A 21,470-nucleotide genomic window follows, 5' to 3' on the forward strand; every position below is an offset into this window, starting at 1 on the left:
AGGCTACGCGCCGAAAAGAATTCTAGGAGCAATTTTTAAACAACAAAGAAAAATGTGAGCAGCACAGGGGTGAAGCTTCACTAACGCCCCCCAAAAAGAAAGATTTTACGGGTTGAGGTTTCACAACTCCGGACAACAACAGATGTTATCACACAAAAGCTTTGTGCACAAAGACACTAATCTCACCTCAGATTCACTAAGGTCACTCAGCTCGCTCAGGTCATTCAATGGGTTGCTCCTGACAGAGGCCCTTGAAGAACTGAAATTAAACAGAGGCAGCACTATAAGTAAGGACAGGATTTATTCTTGGGAAAAATTTGTTCAAGGGGCAAAACGGTGCACACTGAACACCATAAGAAAAAAAATGCAGAGAATTGTTGCTGAAATACTAATATTGTGGGAGAGCTGTGTTGCACATGTTTTGCTCTCCTGTCGCCTAGCTTTGCATAGTTGGCTGAAATGACGCACATTTGCCACCAATTACATCTCTGCATTAACTGATTGGCTACACGACTGCAGCGCCATGCTGCTGAACTTGTCATTGCGTCGGCGTCGATGCTAGCATCAGAAGTGACAGAGGTTGCTCAGACAGAGAGAGCATCAGAGGTTGCTCTAACTGCCAGGTTCAAAGGGCATGGCCCGGCCAACTTTAATATAGCTATCACGTATAGGCACTGCGTCATGACTAAACTTGGCTGTTATAGCGTTGTTATGCACCTGCTCCACAAGCAAAAACAACAAGATTTTGCCCAGGGCAGTAGCTGCCTAATTAGTGCTTTCAGGTTGAAAAGTAACAGTATGAGCACAACAATGCACTCAGCAACAGGGGGAATACTGAGGCTTTTTTCTGTGACATCCAAGACACCCCTGGCACAGTTGCCGTGATCTGCGAAGATAAGGAGTCTGTATTTGTGAGAGCGTTCATGCCACAGCCATGACCAATCATACATCTTTGTGCAGAGCTTTAACACACTATGTCTTGCGGTTATATAATCGCACAAAACAAACATGCGTCGTCTGCCTCCTGATGCTTCGTAGCCTCGACAGGTTGTGTACAAGCATTGCATGCATGTGCTAAGTGGAAGCTTGCTAGAACTACAGGTGCTGGCAGACTGCACGGCAATGCGTGCAAAATCCACTGCATTCTAGCTTGAAAGACTGCAGGCTCTAACATAACGAATGGCTTTGATGCCCTGCAGTGAAAAGAATGATAATGCCAAAGCATGGGGTACTGCTTGTCTCAGCTTTTTTTTTTTTTTTTTTAACTAATTTGAATACATCATCGGCACAGGGCCAAGTTTTGATGCCGATGTGTCCATCTGCACTGAAAAATACACTGCTTGCCCAAAGAGGAAAAAGTGCTGACGCCAAGCTGAAGGAGCAGGGAGCAGCTGGCCAAACTGTCAGGAGACTATGCGAGCAATCCAGCCAGTTCAATATGCAAGTGCAGTGGCAAACATTTGTCTTCCAAATGGTTTTCTGCTTTCTCTTCTTAGAGGTCTTCAAATAGAACGTTTTAACCAACGTCATGTGTGAGAGATGGCCATTAAACAAAGAAGTGATTGCTGGAAGCGAAGCAAAAAATTGTACAAATGTTTACAAAAGTGATGAAACTAAAAAAAAAAAAAAACAACTTGTTCATTCATAAGCAACGCTCACTGACTGACAAGGGGTTCTAAAATGCTTGCGAACCCCTAGAGCAGAGCAACGTTGATGCAGACATACTGTGGATCTCAAATATTTCCGACATAGAGCACTTTCAGCAGTAAACAGTGACTTAGAAGCACTCTGAAGCTTGCAGCTTTTGTGTCCGAATACTTTAGTTAAAAAAACTATGCTCATAAAGTTTGAATGTGATATGCTGTGATACACGATCAAATTACTTATTACTGGTAGAGAGTTGTCAATTACGTATTATGCCGTATAATTCAAGATCAGAGCCAATTCAGAACTACAATGTATGTTAGTGTGCTAAGTATATTTATTCTTCAATTTCAAGCACAGTAACACAAATGTGATGATTAGTAGCTCTTCAGTTTTCTTTACAAAGCTTAATAAAAATCTCTCCAGTTAATTTTTCACTTATGTCAGCCAGTTCTTCCACCTTTTCTTACCCATTGCACATGCCTCACTCAGAAGCTATTAATCAAGCTCAGCCGACACCACTTAATGCATGTCAGATCAGCCTTGATCAGTATCCGTGCTGGCTGAAGCATTGTCTTAGACAAGTTTGCACGGTTTGATTTGGTTTGGTTTATGGGGTTTAACGTCCCAAAGAGATTCAAGCTATGAGAGATGCCATAGTGGAGGGCTCCAGAAATTTTGACCACCTGGGGTTCTTTAATATGTACTGAGATCACGCAACACACGGGCACCTTGCTTTTTGCCTCCACCAAAAAGCGGCGGCCGAGGCCAGGGTTCGATCCCACATCCTTGGTCACAGTAGTCAAGCGCCTTAACCACTGCACCACCCCAGCGGGGCAAGCGTGCATGGAGTGCACATAAAACTGCACCAACCCTGCTCAATGTACAGCATGCCAGTTATAGTGCAGAGTCTTGGATAGAATGAACGTCTCTGCACACGCTACTGAGCTACACTGTAGATGCAGGCGCCAGAAACCTATATGCAGGAATATGCTGCATACTTACTGTCTTAGTGCTAATGTACAGCCTTCGTCAAAAGTGTAGAGGCCAGGGGGTCTGCTTCTGAACAATGTAGTGACTATGATTTAACATTAGTGGAGGTCCTTTGTACCGGAAATGGTAGGACAAAAAAATCTTACCATCAAGAGAATTGGAACACTGGAAATGCATTACAAGCCGCACGAAGTAGCTCAGAAGCAGACCCCCTGGGCTCTACACTTTTGACAAAGGCTGTACATAAGTGTGAAAAATTTCTGCCCAGAACGCAAAAATGATGGGCAGTACAATCGCGAGATAGGTACGCGCTCAAATCCTCCACATGGGAACAGCAAAGAAATTTACATTCTACTTTGCAGAAGGTAATAAAGGATACACTGCACCTCAAAAGAACCACGGAACCCAGTTCTCAAATCAGCAGAAAGATTATTTAATGCTATCTGTATTTGTTTCAGGTATATATGCTGGACGGAGTGCATGCAATTTTCAGGTGATCTACATAAATTTAGAACATTATGGAATTAGGGATTACTTTCCCTACAGAGTTCATTCAGTGAATTTACGAATTGGTTCCAACAATTTTCCTTCATCTAACTGTTTATAGAGACTAAATATTTCTGCCATGGTTTTCTCTGGATTTCAGCTGATGTACAGTTTTGCCCATAATATGGAGCATGACTCGGTGACAAAAACTTTTGTCATGAGTAACCTAGTAGATATTAGCAAGTACAGCCGCCCAAATCTTTAACTTGCGTGCGCAATGGCAGCTTTTTCTGTGCTCTTGTGTATTAGGCCGGATAGGACATGATGGAAGGTCAAGATTAAGCTAGGGCTTGGTGATCCCTTGCTTATACCTGGACTTTTCGCAAGTTAGCTCCTCTGTAACACTCAGAATCATAGAAACTGCAACTGTCACGCACGCCAGTTAAAGATTTGGGCGGCTTTACCTTTACCTATGTTAGCACATTCCACTAGTGCACTTACATAAGAATCCAAGTGACCATCATATCTTCTCTATGGAATGTGTGAGAAAATTTCAAACACCAGAAGTGTTTCATATCTTGGAAGGACCTGCACCATGCTCTGGCCCTAGCCTTTTTAAATGTCAGTAAGTTGTCTCTAGTGAGGTACCTACAAATTATGCCTCACGCATTGCTGCTTTTTTGCCAATGTACATTTCTACGTCTACCATACTTCAAATTTTCTGTGTTTTCTGGTGTTTACGAGATTGCTACCAAGACTGCTGATATTATACATGTATTAAACTTCATTATTTCTTCTAAGGTCAATTCTTCAGAGTATTCTTTCACTAATATAGCATTGGTACTAAATGCTGACAAATTGGTGAACTTTCCAGCATTAGTGACCTCATCGGGATGGTGGATGCAGAGGATGATAACTTTAAAACTACTGGTAAATGATCGCTCCCCTTGGGGTCATTTAAAACATCACAATTAAAATTGTCACCTGACCGTGATGTAAAACCAAGTCAAAACGGCTCATTCTTCCTGAGCCGGGATAGCAATATGCAGCCTTTCCTGTGTTCGTTAGACATACATTATTTTATAATATAAAACCTATAATTTGCCTATTGTGTCTATGTGAACTTCCCCGAATGAAGGAGTGTGCGCTAAGATCATCTACTATCACATATGCTTCTGGTAACTGTTTATTAAGGCCTTCTAAATCATGGATTGTAACCGAGGTGTGGTATGTACAGAGCATTGCATTTTCATTGTTTTGCAGTTAATTGTCTGCCACAACTGCCTCAAAGTTTGTTTTAGTGGTATCGCTCTTGCAGGGACATTACTTTACATCGTTATTAAGATACTCCTAAGAGTGTTAAGCATGCTTGTTGGAAGTTTTCTTTTTTTTTTTTTCCACAATATTTTTTGTGGATCAGGGTTTGTTTCCTGCGTTGGTGCTATTAATTTCAGCATATCTGTAATGTCTGTATAATATTCAAGTAAACCTTTACAAGTTCCAGTGTATTATGTAAGCCATACTGATGCGTGTTGAAAATTACAAGTTATTTATGTTGAATTCCAATGGCAGATTGCGAGCGCTTGGTCGGATCACAAACTGAGCAAGCACATCGTTCCGGCGTAGATCCCTTCCTTCATATTTGCCATTGGAATGCGTCCGCTCCCACGAGAGCATTCTCCCTGGTGGACAAAGACAATCAGTGCGCACACTGGTTTTCGTGGCTCTGCCCTCTGCAATGGCCGCCGTCGTCTTCGCTCTGTTGCGAGCAAGTTTTTGCAGCTGTTGGCAAAACAAGGGTATCTAATGGTGTGAATCTTTACATTTCTGATAAAGCATAATCAAATCTTGGATCGAAGCTAACACATCTTTGAAGCGGCAGAGGTGCCGGTTGAAAAAGCTGCCGACGCCGAGCTCAGCACGGCGGCATCTCCAACGAAGGGAATGAAAGTTTTCTCTACCTGCAGTTTTCAGGGACTAACGTGTTAAGAATTGTTCTCGCGTCGGTTGGGATGCGGAACCATTTACGAGATCCGAATGCGAAAAAAATATGCTTCGAATGTTGACGTTGTCATGGCTGGCAGCAGGGTTTCGTCTTGCTGCCGCCAAAGTGTGCAGGAACAACGTTGAGAATCATGCATACAGCTCACGTGACGTGCTTTGTTAAGTTAACATAAAAGAAAAGCTTACTATAGATAAGTTATTTCGTCTTATGCTGTAGTAGCTTCTTTTGCAGCTGGTAGCCAGTGCTAGTCTATTGGACGAGAGCGCCACCACTGGAGCGAACGGCGCTAGTGTCGACCTGGAGAGTAAGTGGGATCACGTGACTCCTCTTACTGCTGCTGAAGCAGACGCTCGATTGAATTTGTGCGTTTTAAAAGCTAATAGTCTCGTTTATTTATGTAGTTTTGGTTGATAAAGAGTGCCAGCCTTGTACTTTTTTTTTATCTTGCATTGTTAATGAGGCTGCTGAAGTTTATTAAAGCTGTTGCTACGGTCCGTTACTGCTCTGTACCCGGAGGTAAGCGAGGGAACCCGGAACAAGTTCCCATTGCTAACCGAAACATAAGCTCCTTCCTTAAAGCTTGATTGGGCAAAGAAGCAAGCGATCACTCTCATGATGTGCGCAGCGGACATTTCAGCGAGCAAGATTTCGTCCATGAAGTTGGCGCTAAACAGTTCGGTGAGCAGCACAAGAAACGGCGCGTACTTTTAATTTATGCTTGTAACATGTGAAGCTAACGATACTATTGCTGGAAGGATGGGAAAGATGTTGGCTTCTTCACGGAGAAGTACGCTCCCAAAGTAAGGAAGAATCATGTGAAAGCCAGAAAATCTCAAATTATTCCAAATGAACGCGTTGACAAGAAAGTTTAACTGAAGTGAACTAGAAGATTCTACTGCCTCGGGCAGCGGTATGAATGTTGCACTGTCTCAGCCAGCGTCTCCAGAACTGTAGAAGTTTCAAATGACAAAGTCTGTGAACAAACGAAAGATAGAGTATTGCATGCATGTTGTGATGGGCTGATCGAGGTATGTGTAGAGAAAAAAACCTACTGTGCGCGGGAAAAACAAATATCCTCTAACCAAAAATGCCAGTGACGGTATGCACTGCGCAAGAATTCGCTACGTGGAATGCACGTTCTCACACTTGTTAAAAAATTAATCCATGTCATCCCAACAGTCAAACTTGTTTTCTCTACTACGTTCAAGGGAGCAGGCAAAAGGTGCCGCTTCCACCGGCGCTATGCGAAGGTGCTCAGCATCTGTCAGGCTCCTGATAGTCCTCTGCTCTTGCAGCGGAATCTTATTACCTGTTCAGTGACCGCTTACATCTCACTGGTTGTGTGTCAGCTTCAGTTGTTTTTTCATAACAGCTGCAGCCGGTGCGCAACGTCGATGCACTAAAGCTCGCCAACTTCGATAACTCTCATTCAGTGAAGCGCTTTCTTGCCGAATGAGTGGGTCTAATACCTCAATATAAATTTATACAAGCCCAGACAGAGGTGCGTATTAAATAAATAAATGAATTTAATGCTAACGTGCAACTGAACTGCCTAGGAAAGCATCGTACAGCAGCAGTTCAACGCGCGTTATCCCACTTAGTTCGTCACGCGGGCGCTTCCGAGAGGTGGCGCCATGGTACGTCCTCACGCCCAATACAGCGTCACTGTGACGGCTGCCCACTTCAATAGGCCTGATGCTGGTGCTTGCCGGCGGAGTCCCCTTCTTGATCAATTTTGGTGCAGCCCGCAGCACAAAAACAAAATTTTTCACCGCGAGAATTTCGTCGTGAAAGTTGACTCCATGGAGGTAGGAAAGCAGGCGCAGTTTTCATGCCATCCACAGCTGCTTGGACCACCGTGCAGCAATGAGCAAGCGAGGATGCGCCAGTCGTGGCAGGGAGCAGAAGCGGAAACATAAAACGCGGCATATGCACTTTCGGCCAAATTCCCTGCTTTCGGCGGAGCAAATATCGTTGCTCCGCAGAGCAGTCCGGGATCCACACCTGCTCCCAATCTGCCATTGGAACAGACAGCTGTCACTCCCATTCTGGCATTGGAATACAACTGCCAACGGAGCAGAAAAACTTGATCCGGCTGTCATTCGAATTCAACATTAGTTTCATGTGGTGCTATTCGCAGTTTCCCTTTCTTTTCCAGAGAGTTTCGCTACCCCTAAACAAAGCCATGCTGAAGATGATGTCCATCGTCTTGCTGGAGGTTCCCATGGTGAGGCCTTGGATAATGAACCTTAGGCCTCTCCATCATAAGGGAAGCCTTGTGGACTCCCGACTGAGTGGTTAGCATGTCCTCTTTTGGAGTTGGCAGGGCAGACTTCGCTGTCTCTGCCTGGGACGGGTTGGATGGCACTACCACATGGTCTGAAGATGCCTTTGTAGATTCCAGGTTGCAATATGGCACTACCATCGTTTTGCAGTGAATATGAATGGGTTGGTTTGTGGCAGCAGTTTTTTAGCCCCATTGAATATAATATGAAGTGTTTTTTCCTTTTTTATTTCTATATGAACCAAATCCAGCAACCAAAACTAAGTCAAATTTTTTTGCAATTGAAAGATCTACAGATCTTACTTTTGCAAGAGGTTTGATTTTTATATGAAGCATATCAAAAAATACAGTGCAATCCACTTATAACGATATTGAGAAAACGGGAAAATCCGATCGTTATAACCGATTATCGTTATATCTGGACCGGCAAAAAAAAAAGTAAAGAAAAAAAAAAAAAGCAAGAGAGCGCACATACCCGTGCATTCAGACTTACCTACTTGCCAGCGACGATTCAATAGGATAAAACAAAGCTAGTCACTAAAGAACACTCAACACTTTATTGCTGTACTATATATAAAGGGAATAAATAACTTAATCTCGCTTAAAGAAGTCTGAAATGCGCGCTTGCTTGAGCGGCAGCTGACGCTTGATAATTTCAGTCTGCATAGTCTCCAGTTGTTGCGCGTACGTGTGCGGAAGTCCTGTAGCATGGATGAAGCCTATCAGCGACTGGATGGACTGTACGGCACTTCGTGACGACAATGGAGCTGGCGTGGTGGTGTCACTGCCATCGTTGTCCATGGTGCCGTCATCGTCGTCACTATTTTCACCATCGCTCGATGCCGCTTTTTGTCGCTGCTCCTCGGCAATGGCCTCATCGGTAAATTCCTCACACGAAGCAGCAGCGCTGTCAGCGTTTAAAAAGTCGTCCAAGAGCGCTCCGCCGGCATTGTCGGAAGATGCAACATGATCCCATAGTGCACACACATCGGCAGTTTCGGGAAGCAAGTCATCTGTATCTGTCCCTTCTGAGACCGCACAGTCGTGGCGCACGAAGCCTGCTTTTCTAAAGCAGTTCTGGATTGTGGACTGCTTCACTTCGTACCACGCACCATACACAAACCGCACCGCTTCGATCAAGCTCACCTTCAGGTGAGCAGGCCCGGAAGCATCCTCTGGCGATCCCAAACGGTCTATTTTTAAGATCAGCCATTCGAGCATACGACGCCTATAGAGGGCCTTGAAATTGGCAATTACGCCTGCGTCCATGGGCTGCAGACCTGCCGTGGTGTTCGGGGGCAGGAAGAGCAACTCGACAGACGTCAGCTTCACGCTGACGCTGTGTGCTGTGCAATTGTCGAGGACTAGAACCACTTTCCTCTTCTTTTGCTCCATTAGGCCGTCAAATTCAAGCAGCCATTCCTGAAACAGGTCGCGAGTCATCCACGCTTTCTTGTTATTCCGATAGCGGACCGGAATGTGTTGGTTCCTGAAGCAGTGGGGCCTCTTCGATTTCCCAATCACAAAAGGCTTCAGACGCTCGCTACCGTCCATGCTGGCGCACAAAAACACAGTCACTCGGACCTTGCTGTGCTTCCCACCGCTGCACGGATCTCCTTTGAGAGCGTGCGTCCTTGAAGGCAGCATTTCGTAGAAAAGCGCTGTCTCGTCCCCATTGAAAATGTCCTTCTGTTCATAGCGCTCCAACAGCTCGGGCAGTTTCGTCGCCAGCCACTCGTCTTTCGCCGACACGTCCAGCGAGGCAGCCTCCCCGACCACGTTTTTATAAACAATGCCGTGGCGATCTTTGAATCTTTGGATCCATCCTCCGCCGGGCTCGAAGTTTTCTCGTCCCAGAAGAAAAGCGAATTTCTTCGCCTTTGCACAAAGAATCGGTCCTGTGATGGGAACATTCTGGTTGCGAGCGTTCAGAAACCACTGGTAGAGAGACTCTTCCACATCACTGTACAAAGGGTCTCTAACCCTCTTTCGCTGGTCGTCGTGGCCGCTGGAGCCGGCTTTCTCGAGGACATCTGCAGCCTTGATTATGGTTGAAACCGTCGACTGCGAAAGCCCATACTTTTTAGTGAGGCTTCCCACCTTGAAGCCCCGCCGAAAATCCTGGTGAATTTGGTGCTTCACCTCGAGAGAGATTGCCTTCCGCTTAGTCGGCGCCATCTTCCACGTACAACGGCCAAGGACGCGCTCCCCTTCTCCCCACCTTCTCTCTTCAGCGATTGCGATGATGATGGCGCTCGCTTCCAAAGGCCGTACGCATCGCCTCCTTGCGGATTTCTCCACAACGGTCTATTTGCGGCACTTTTCGCGTCATTCTAATCAAATCATTTTATTTTTCGCAAATATTTATACGAAATTTGCTAGTAAATATTTTCCAGGCGGTCAAAATTCTATCGTTGTATCCGATATATCGCCGATAATCGTATCGTTATATGTGGTTTATTTTTACATAGGGGCAATGGGAAAATTGATAAATCTAAATTATTTGATCGTTATAACCGATATATCGTTATATATGGTATCGTTATAAGTGGATTACACTGTAGTTCACACATCTCTACAGCTTGTGCTGAAAACAATCTTTTGCATTTTTCTCAGTTTGTGTTCTCTTAAACTTGGCTCCTTAAAAAAAAAATTTCATATTTTCATTGGTCTTCATCATGATTACTTCTTTTTCTTTTTTTCAGCTCAGGAAGGACATGGAATATGCAGGATGGCACAATGTAGCACTGTAGCATCATCGCAGTTTTCAGCAAGGTGTTCTTAAAGGCACATTTTGCTCAAGTTTTACGACTACGGCAACTCTGCAACCCATGGCCTTACATTTTGACAGCTGAAGCATCTGCGAGATTTTGTATACTTTGATATTTAGGTATCCAACTTCCATTGACTGTGGCAGTGTACTGGCACTGAACATCAGGTACTTTGTAGTGATATCTCTAAACTCTATGAATGCTCGTAACATTTTGGCTAGTGAGGCCATCTGGCCTTTCCTTTCTGGTACGTGCAGGAGGTCAGAGTCAGATATTACGCCATGGATGGTATTCAAGGATCTATGTGCGGTGACAGTCCAGGGACATCGCCAATCGGCTGAAAGCTCGCGAGTTTTGCATGCTGTTCTTCACGACAGTCTGAGAAGCAGGTCTGCAATGGTGATTTTACCAGGAATAGGAACAAGGTTCGAGCTGGTTTTTCTTTCACTTCAGAATGGATTACATAGCATTTGACATAGCTTTCCTTTTTTTTTTTGTAAAAAATTTGCCTTTACTTTAGTCCACCTCAGTTTGCTAGGGTGATCAGTTTTGGTGAATTGGCTTGACTTTTCGGCTACGGTGCCAACCACCTACATGGAGCCCAACAAGGGGATGGGACAGGACCTTACGAGCAAGTCCTCCCCACGCCAGCTGTATGCCCACCTATAACCGAATATGACCCAACACAAGGTGGTTAGCCACACAAGGTTAACTCTATCCACCAAGAAAAAAAGGTAAGTAAAGTTGTAAGAAAGGAAGAAGACAGGAAAAGGTAAGTGCCGATTAACCCCTGGTTGGGTCAGCCTGGGGAAGTGTGGGCCAATATGGTGTTGCCTCTGCCCAGAGGCCTTAAAAGTCCAGACACTCTGCACCAACTCAACCATCAGGATAAGGGCTCCGATAAGTGTCCGTTAGTAGTTATCGGAAAAAGTGCCAAGCCGCGCTGTTTCAAGGGACGCCGTAGCCTACTTGCGCAGTACGTCACAAACAAAAAGTCATGGATGACCCGCACTATTTTCACCGAATGGGGGGTGGCATTCGACCGTGACATGAAGCGGCAGGGCCAGAAAGTTTGTTTGCTTCTAGACAATTGCTCAGTGTATCACTCCAACGAAGTCAAGCTGACTGACGGAGCTCAGGTTTTTCCCTCTGAATTGACGTCTGTTTTACAACCTCTCGATCAGGGTGTGATTCTTTGAATGAAGCGCGCTTACCGTATGAGGATAATTGAGTGGCTGCTCTTCAACTGTGAAACCGGATGAGAAAAAATGTACAGGGGTAGTCGAAAGTTCCCAGGCCGCTATGAATAGCAGGGGAGCGGCTTATGTCCGCTACCACAGAGCTGCTATCAGATACGTGCCCCGCCGCGCGCCGGTGGTGAGGGCATGCCCTTAGAGGGGGTCCGGCCCCTTCATTATCCTTTGTTCTCAAAGCAGCAAAAAAGTGTCGAGCACGCCTTCGCGGTTCCTTTTTTGGATTCTGCTGCGCTGCAGCCCGTGCCCCGTGGAAGCGTAGACGACCATTCGCTGGAGTGAAGCGTGATGCTGGCGTCAATATCTAAATGAACTATAAATATGTGCGCTTCTCCTTATTGCTCGCCTTCTTGGGGTATGATAACATGAGTTTACCTTGGCATCAGCTCTTTCACAGATCGCGGGGCCATCACTGCGCCTTCTCTAAGAGTTTTCTTCACTGGCGCTTTACTGCACACGAACTGGGATAGAGCTCGCATCATTTGCTTGTGCTTCTGAAGGGTTTTCGTTGGTGTGTTCATTTCTAGTTCCGCCTCTTGAACATTAGTGAACGTGTTCACTGTCTTCACGCACGTTCAGGCCCGCGTGTATTTGTACGTTTCAGCACGTGTTACTGACAGTTCTGCAAGGTATTTTACATTCGTGTGCAGTATGAACTGTCAGGGTTGTGTTCAGCGCCTCCGCTGGCCTACCTGCTCTCACAAAAAAAAACAAAGTACTTTTCCATATTGTCAGAAAACAAGTGGACAACGCACGTCTATGACTATGCACTTACAGTTAAATGAATGACCTGCCATACAAAAGTTTGGAAATGGGCATGCTCAAGCCAATGCACATGTGTACCTTACGAAAGAAACAGCGACACACAAGCTGAGCCTGTCCCTTCAATAACTGTTTGCTGATAGGCCACCGCCTGCCTTACAAAAGCATACTTGCAATAAACCCATGGCACCTTATTCAAGACGCTATTTCTGCATTGTATGAGGAGTTCCTGAGCAAACAAAAAAATGACAAAGAAGTATATGCGCTTTGCTTTCTATGCTAATGTGTTAGGAATACATATAGCTGTGTAGGCGCAAAGTGACTAGCTCCAATCACGAGCACAGCGCGACATGCTCGCGCGTGGAGATATCGAAGCCCGAAGGCAGCACCAAACGGAAATACATCTCAGCAAATACAGGTAATCACAGACATTGACTAGATGCCTCTGTGGCGGTGATGAATACATCGGTCTGCTCGATGTGAAGCGCGTAATCTAAAACCGAGGGATCGGTCGAAGAGCACATCACATATCATATAAAAAAAAATGTGTGATGTGAATGCATGTCGTGAAACGCATTCATTGTCCACTTGTTCTGACAATACGGGAAAGTAAGCGTTTCATTCCCGTGAGAACAGAAAGGCGTGCGAAAGCTCTGAAAACATAGCTGTGACAGTTCATACTGCATGTAAAACCATGAAATGTTTTCGTAGAAGCGCCAGCAAAACATGCTAACTAGCAACATACTCACTTCGTGTGGTGTACCAGCGTACCTTGGTGAGTCAGCACGCACTAATTAAAGCAATGCATGAGAGAGCAAAGTGGCAATAACACTGCAACAAAACCCTTTAGAACACCAGCAAACAAATCGCGTGCAGTAAATTGTCGGCGAACGAAACGATTAGAGAAGGCACAGTATGGCCTGCCAGCTGTGAAAGAGCTGATGTCAAGATAAACAAATGTCATCATACGCCAAGAAGGCGAAAAGTACAGAGCCGCACAACTATTTCCTCTAAATATTGACGCCAGCTTCACGCTTCTCTTGTGAACGGTCGTCTGCTGCGCCACGGGCTGCTTCTGGACGAAGAAAACGCGAAGGCGTGCCGTACTATCTTTTTCCCTGCTTTGTCATCGAGGAGAGCAAGAACGAAAGGGCAGGACCCTATTTCAGGGCATACCCTCATTACCAGTGCGCGGCAGGGCATGCATCTGATAGCAGCGCAGTGATAGCCGCTCCCCGGCTGCTCGGAGCAGCCTGGGGACTTTTCACTACCCCTGTACATGGCGCTGCAAATGATGTCTGCTGCCTGGAGCCCACTGGGGCGTTCAATAATAGCAAACTGCTTCAGGCACACTGGACGCCGAAGCTCGACCTGTAAACTTTGCTGGTGAAGTGCTGGACTTTTCAGACGACGATGACGATTAGGAGGAGTCACCGGCTCCAGTCATTACGGCCGTCTGGACAACATAGGAAAAAATGGAAAACGTGCCGCCTCCTAACCTCGAGCTCGACAAGTACATCAGCGTTAACTCTTGTGCGCAAGTGCACAAAGATTTGAGCAGATCATCAAAGCCGCCTAGAATGAGGAGGATTCTTCTGATGATGAAGATGGCCTGCAGGATGCGCCCGCTGCTGCAACTGCCTCACAGATGATGGATGCTTTCGATGTAATCGGGAGTTTTGTTGCTACCCGTGATGATGTCGCAATGAGTTTGCTGACTGTGTGTGAACATCGCGTGACTGCGTTCCTCACCGTGAGGAGCAAGCAAGCCAAGATTGCCGATTTTTGGCATTAAAAGTATGTGCTGCTGCTTGGGCAATTGTGTTTACGTTTTACATCAAATTTTCGCGACAACGAAGTTCCGTGATAACGAATTTTTTTCTGTGTACCATGAATATCGTTATCGCGGGATTCAACTGTAACATCAAAGGCCCCATTCTCCAGGAAATCTGGCATCGTCGGTGCAGTGAGCAAACAATCACAAGCATGCCTTTAGCATGTGTTAGTTGGCAGGTGGCATGGCCAGGCAAGTATTGGTCAGCAAGTAGAGGGATGTCACAAGATCACATAGCCCGAATGGGCAGACGCTGCCAACCCTGGCTTCTCTTTTGAGATTGAGAATGAGATGGAAATTGAACCTTCCGGAAACCTTCAGTAAGGTACTCCTGGGCCAAGCAAGGACATTTGTATGGCTTGGCTAAAGCAGGGATAGTCTTTCACATAATGTGGTAACTTAGGACTGAATGCTAACAACTATGTGCGAGGTAAAAGAGGCACAAATTAGAAGATCAGTGATTAAGCGAATAACAAAGTGCACGCACTCAAACGAGTATCCATAAGGGAAGCTGCCGGTGGGAGCCATTAACTCTTTCGTTACCACGCCTAATCAAATGATCACTGGTGATCGATGCTTTAAATCGCCGATTTCGACATGTAATTTTTTCTCGTGCCCCTAGCACTACGCATTGGTTAGTGCACTGCACTTGTAAAACCAGTTTAAATTTTAACGCTCTGGTCACGTCCCGATTCTTGATGGACCTTTTTGAGAACAAAACAGCAAAACAGGGCCGGACTTGAAGAAAAAAAAAAAAACTGACACTCATGGTGATGCAGTGTCAGTGATGATGCAGATCAATTTTTTGTGATCAAAAGACTTCCAGCAGGTCAAATATCGAATCATCATGTCAGCTTTGTTATCTGTCGGTGTTGAGCGGTGATAATTACCTGAAAATGGCGCCAGCTGTTCACTAGTGAGCTTTGACTGAGAGTCTGGGTAGTTTTATTCCATAAAAACGCGTTCCTGAAGGTCCGTAGCATACCACACATGTATATCCAGCCTTTACAGCCAGTTTGCAGCAGTTTTAGTTTGGTGCCTAACGAAAACCAGGAACTGCTTCACTACATGGTGCGTGAAATGAGGCTGTTTCCAACTGTAGTTGTTTTTTTATATAGACAAGCTTCAGTCCAAGACGTCAGTGGAGATGCGGCAGCGCTGGCGACAGCAGTGACTTTCGGGGTGTAGTTCGGAAGCAGTCTGCATTGGATGCGCGGCGCTTGCTATGTTTTCGAGCATAATTCCGGATATTCCTACAAGCTGTGGTGCGGTTGGTTGCGCCACGAGGCACAAAAAAGAAAATGGCACTTGTTTTAACATGTTTCATGTGGTCGGATAAGGATGAGAGCGAAGGGCAGCGGCGTTGAGCACGACATGTAGACCCTTCGGCGACAGATTGCCTTCGCGGCTAACGTGCGTAACACTTCTGCAATGGAACTTGATCAGTTAGTTTGCAACTCTAATTTTCGTGGTTGCTGTTCGACCGCACGACGAAGAGCACAATAGCAAACACCTGCAGATTGTGCACATTTTGTTGTATTTACTATCAAGTCATAAGAAGTTTTTACGCGATATTCCGTGAGCGTAGGGTCTTAATCGAAGGCAGCAAAGCCGCGCATGACATCCCATTCACCTGCAGTATTGTTCATGTATACGTTCGTATAGACAAGGATGCAAAAGCTGCTGCGAAAGTAACCGCAGTTGTTTTGAGCGGTCACTCGAGTGCGATATTGCCGAAACAGGCATGGTCTTGTGAAGTATAGCTTTTGTCTGTTTTCGCTTTCGCGAGTTTCAAAGAATGACACTTCACTGCCGGTCCTAAAGAGCGAGTAAACATCGTCAGGATCCCGCAAAGTCATGCAACATTGTTTCTCAGATTATTAAATTTTCTTTCGAAAGTCATAGGAACCTGACGAACGAATTAAATATCTAGGACCAAGCTCTTATCAAGCAGGATATTTAAGGCGACAGGGTAGGCCCTATTCCTCCCATGCATTTTAGCCTATGTTTGTGACCCTTTTTCTCATGATCTGCTGGGGTTAGAACATTCATCTTGCTATCATTGTAATCAGCAATCTGTGGTAGTGATACTGAACTAGGATTATTGTTTTCGGAACACTGAATTTTTTGTTTGCTTTTTTTTTACTAGGCCTACCAAATTTTAGACCCAAAATTTGCAGTAAATATCCTTTAAATTAAATTTCTCTGCACTAACTTTCATAATTCTAGTTCAGCAGACTCTCTGTAATATTTACTCATTGCTCCCAAAGTTTTATCTCCCTATCACCTGTAGTTCCTGAAAAAAGGGGTCACATGCAGCAAAATTTCACAGTGAGATAATTGCCTTTGAAGTGGAAGAAAGAGCATTATTACAATACTAACGTTAGAAATGCATATTGATGTATTTTTTTCAACAGCCACCAGCATGTTAGTCACCACCATAATCAATATTTCTTTTCTGTACAAGCTGCCTTGCTCTCCAGACCCCCTTAGTGACCTGTCGTGTAGCCCTCAGTACAAAGTATAGTCACCGTCATTTAGCTTCACATGACCAGTGGACTGTTAATCACCCGGCAGAAATTTCGAATAACCTCAAATGCCAACTCGAGCCATGTTGCTCGATGTCTCGACCCGGTGCCCTGAGAGCCACTTTACAGAATGCTGGGAGAACGTGCCAGCAACTACTTGTCATGCAGCATCTTCAACCAGCTGGAAATCCTCACCGCATGCTTTACACTAACAGTTTTCGGCAACGGCAAACTAGAGAAAGTTAATGTCAGTCAAGCGATAGCTACGGTCACAAGTTTTTGCCATAACGGTCTCCATGCGTCTCACCGAGCGTGAAAGCTTCGATGCAGACGCGCATGGTGGCCGCGGCTCGATTGTGTTGCGGAGATTTGGTGTCATTGCTGATCGATTCATGCCTCTTCCTGTGGAAGCGCAGTCTCCTAAACCACTTCGTCTTCGTTATTAGCTAAGCTCTAAATGTCCAGCTTCAAATAAACAAAATGTCAGTTGCCCACGAAACACACTGAAGCGCGAACAAAATTCCGTGAGTCGCAAGTATTCCGGCTGCATCTGATAATCTGTGTGGCTAAAAAAATATGCTAGCTAGCTTTTCACTGTTGTCCGATCAGTGACAACCATCCCGCTAAATGTAACCAAAATAGACACTGAAAAAAAATTTTTTTTCAAATTAGGAGAGGCAAAGGTCTCAGGCAGGTGTCAAAAGGGGACACTGCTCGTCGCCGCCTTGGTGTCGAAGAATGTCGATTTCGGAGTAAATATTTCGCCAGCCGGTAAATGAAGGGCTGGACTATGTAAAAGATGGAATAGGAGGTTTTGATTTGCAGAAAAATAAAAAAATTGTCTGCCCTGTTCCCTTAAGTAGGGTATATATGGCATATGGATGTTTCATGCCCCAAAGTGGATTCGGCTATGAGGGGTACAAAATAAGGAGCATAAGATGACGCGCATTTGAATAAAAATGTGCCAAATATATTTTAAACAAAAGATCAGCAGATCATGTAAATTTCGCTGCAAGCGACCGTGGAGGACATTGTATTTGCGCTCATGCACCTTTTCTATAGAGCAAAGAGAACAAAATGAGAGCATTCTTAAAAGCTTTCATGTATATAGGTATTAACCTGTGAATGACTGACACGTCTATACGATGAAACAAAATTATTTTTTTTTTTATCAACCATGATAAAACAAGTTGGCAGGCGCGCGAATGTTATAAAGAATTAAAACATTGAGTTCTTTTTATTCGATGAAATTCTGTCACTTAAGTTGGCAGGTACAGCGAGCTAAAATTGTGATTTCTAGTTCCCTATAATTGCCAGTAATTTTATTGTTCCTTAGAGTGAAGGTGCTTGGAGCGCTCATCAAAAGAGTTGTCATATGAAAAACACTTCCAGTCATTCATATTGTTGTCCTCTTTTCATGCGCTAATACCGGGAGTTGAACAATACTGACTATTAGTTTTTCTTCATTGCGCTTTCTCATTTTCATTTAACTTGATCAGTGATCACTAGCTGCGCGCTGTTGAGGCCACGGCGAAGGAAACCAATGCAGCTCTTCGCCGGGTAATTCTAGCAGTCATCATCAGCCTGACTATACCCACTGCAGGGCGAAGACCTTTCCCATATTTCTCCAATTAACCCGGTCCTGTGCTAGCTGCATCCACTTGGCCCCTGCAAACTTCTTAACCTCATCCGCACATCCAACTTTCTGCCGCCCCCTGCTACGCTTTCCTTCCCTTGGAATCCAGTTTGTTACCCTAAGCGACCATCGATTATCCTCTCTTTGCACTACATGTCCTGCCCATGCCCATATCTTCTTCTTGATTTCGACTAGAATGTCAGTAACTTGAGCTATTTCTCTGACCCACTCTGCACGCTTCCTATCTCTTAATGTTACCCCTACCATTTTTCGTTCCATAGCCCTCTGCGTTGTCCTCAACTTAAGTAGAACCCTCTTGGTTAGCCTCCACGTTTCAGCCCCATAGGTGAGTACAGGTAAGATGCAACTGTTGTATACTTCCCTCTTGAGCGATACCGGTAAGCTGCTAGTCATAATCTCCGAGTGCTTGCCAAATGCGCTCCATCCCAATCTTATTCTTGTTATTTCCTTTTCATGGTCCAGATCTGCAGTTACTACCTGTCCTAAGTAGACATATTCGCCTACTACTTCCAGTGCTTCGCTACCTAAAGTAAACTGCTGTTCCTTCCTGAGGCTGTTAGTTATCTGATCCTCTCCAGCTGCTTTCCCCTTTTTCATAATTTCTATTGCTTTGTTCACCTCGTCCTTCATCACTGGCGGAACATCTGACTTTTTCCCTACCACCAATCTCATTATTGTCCTGACTACTTTGGCTACTGAGAGATCAGTATAGAACTCCTCGGCTACTTTGACTATCTTACCCATATTCGCAATGACATTGCCCGCCTTGTCCCTTAGCGCATACATCTGATTTTTGCCTATGGCCAATTTCTTCTTCACCGCTCTAAGACTTCCCCAACTCTTTACAGCATGCTTAATTTTCTCCATGTTATAGTTCTTTATATCGGTCACTTTGAGCTTATTGATTAGCTCTGATAGCTCCGATATCTCTGCCAATTCTATCTGATCTGTTGGATTGAAAGCTTTCATATTTTTGCGTTTCTTAATCCAGTCTTTCGTCTCCTTAGACAGTTTACCGGTATCCTCTCTGACTATCCTACAGTGCACTCAGTAATGGTATCTCGGAAATTATTGTTTATTGCTTCTAGGCCAATGTCGTCATCCTTGGTTAGAGATGAATCGTGATCGTGAACTCTTCTGCCCTCCCCCTCGCCGCTAATTCTTTGATGGACTTCTTTCTTACTAATCTGTTTCGTTCCTTCTTCAGATTTACACTAATTCGGGGCCTTGCCATCCTGTGGTCACTGCATCGCACTTTCTCGATTACCTCTACATCCTGCATTGGCGGGGTTTGAACACAGTATGAAGTCAATTTCATTTTTGGTCTCCCTGTTAGGACTTTTCCATGTCCATTTCCTGTTCTTCCGTTTGCTGAAGAAAGTATTCACGATTCTCAGGTTATTGCACTCTGCAAACTCAACTAGTAACTCCCTCCTGCTATTCCTAGAACCAACTCTAGCAGTAATCGGCTCCAAAAGTGCTGAACTACTCTCCAGGCATACACCAAACCATTTCTACTCACAAGCGAAGCCTACGCTTCAGAATATTCATCCGCGCAAACTGGTTTCGAAGGCAGCATCGCTTAGCGCTGCGTAGGCATGCTGTGTTTTTGCTTACGCCTCATGTCGCTGCCGATCGCAATGGCACCTTTGTTTACAAACATGACACTTGTCTATAGGTGAAGAACAGATAGTTTATTTTTTTTACACTGTGTTCCTGGATAACTTACCTTCAAAATGTATATTCTAAATTATCTTTATTAATAATCCATCTGTAGATATTGTGCGTTTTCTTTTATTTTTTATCAACTCGCCACAAAAATGGCAACTTTGATTTTTTGTGCGTTCCCTAAAAATTTTGTTGCTTTATAACATGTTTTTGGAAAGAGTATTCCATTATGTGCAATTCTGCATGCTGTAATGTGTACTGCCGTATTATTTGTACTGGCAAAAAGATATCTTATGAGACTTATGAAAAACAGCCATTTTCTCGCGGTAAAGAAAGAGTTAAGAGGGCCCACTGGCTCCAGGGCAACTCGGGCCTGAACCTTTTTTTATCCATAGATAGCATCAGACACCATCAAAAGAAGGTACATAAATCCCACCACGACTTAGAACTATTTCTTCCACGCCCATAGACTAGGACTGTGAGATTTGCCCAGGAACATCCCGATGCATGGTCGATGCTAGCAAAACTGTGCCCACATTCTGTTCAGGCTGGGATACTTTCTGGAGCCAAGTTTTTGAGAATGCGACAGTAGTGTAATAGTATCAGACTCATGGCATATAGCAATCCTGTCAATGAGGACAATGAGCTAATCTGCCCTAAGGGATTGAAGAGGGCATACTCTGCACAATAGCGAACGAGTTCACTGCGCCTACTTTTTCAATGAATGGCGCTTTCTCGATCTACAAGGAAGTGGACTGTGGGACAATAATTATGTGCAGTGCTATACCCTATACAAGTTTCTTTGGAGGAAATGCAGCAAAGGTTAGGCAGGAAAATGAAAATGTCGGTTTGTGTCCCCATACTATGAGAGGGTTAAGACAACTCTAGCAGCAGCTGTCCACCCTTAGCCCGATCAACAAAAAACATCCTCCGCATAGCAGGAGGAATTAGACCCGTCACCAGTCATGGACAGTATCGAAGATGCATGTATCTTCGATACTACCTGTAGATACATTTTGTGTATCAGTATAAGGTATCGTGCTGAAAATGAAAGTATCGGAGTATCGGTATTGAAAATACACATTCAGTGTATCGTGTATTTTAAAAATACTTGATATTAAAGAAAACTGCAAATATTGAAGCTGCTGCGAGACTTTGGGTTGACGGCGCTAGCTCAGGCGGTAATACAGAGTAGATCACACTTGTCTAAAGCACTTGAGCGATGTGCTCCGCGGCACATCAAGTGAAATTTTAACGCAGTTGAGTCCATGCGTTTGTACTTGCGCACTTGCACTATTTCGAATGAGACCAAGATGGCTACAGTGCCGTGCACGGAATGGGAGCTACGCCTCATGGAAAATGGTTGTTTTGGGGGCCGTTTTCAGCCCCAAGTAGTAGTGGTAAGTGGTTTTATTATTATAGAATAAAATAAAAATAATAAAGGAAGGAAAAGATTTTTGCCTGCCTCGGTATTTGCTATCGAAACGAGCTGAAGCACCTGAACTGGGGCGGCGGAAGTAAAGGGATAGCAAGGAGACAGGTAGGAAAAATCAATGAGGTGAGCAACAGGGAGAAAGGACAGTTT

The 21,470-nt window shown here is 44.7% G+C and overlaps 1 protein-coding gene across 3 annotated transcripts in view; it reads right to left on the bottom strand.

The window, feature by feature from the left end:
* Nucleotides 1-21,470, bottom strand: part of LOC146205406 (uncharacterized) — a 120,551-nt gene that overhangs the window by 40,693 nt on the left and 58,388 nt on the right. For all 3 annotated transcript variants that reach the window (XM_084590062.1, XM_084590064.1, XM_084590061.1), the window contains one exon: nt 187-259. In XM_084590062.1, coding sequence (XP_084446188.1) covers nt 187-259 — 73 coding nt within the window. The remainder of the gene's footprint in view (nt 1-186; nt 260-21,470) is intronic.

Source organism: Amblyomma maculatum, chromosome 1 (assembly GCF_055883805.1).
Source record: "Amblyomma maculatum isolate TAMU_Amacu chromosome 1, ASM5588380v1, whole genome shotgun sequence".
NCBI lineage: Eukaryota > Metazoa > Arthropoda > Arachnida > Ixodida > Ixodidae > Amblyomma > Amblyomma maculatum.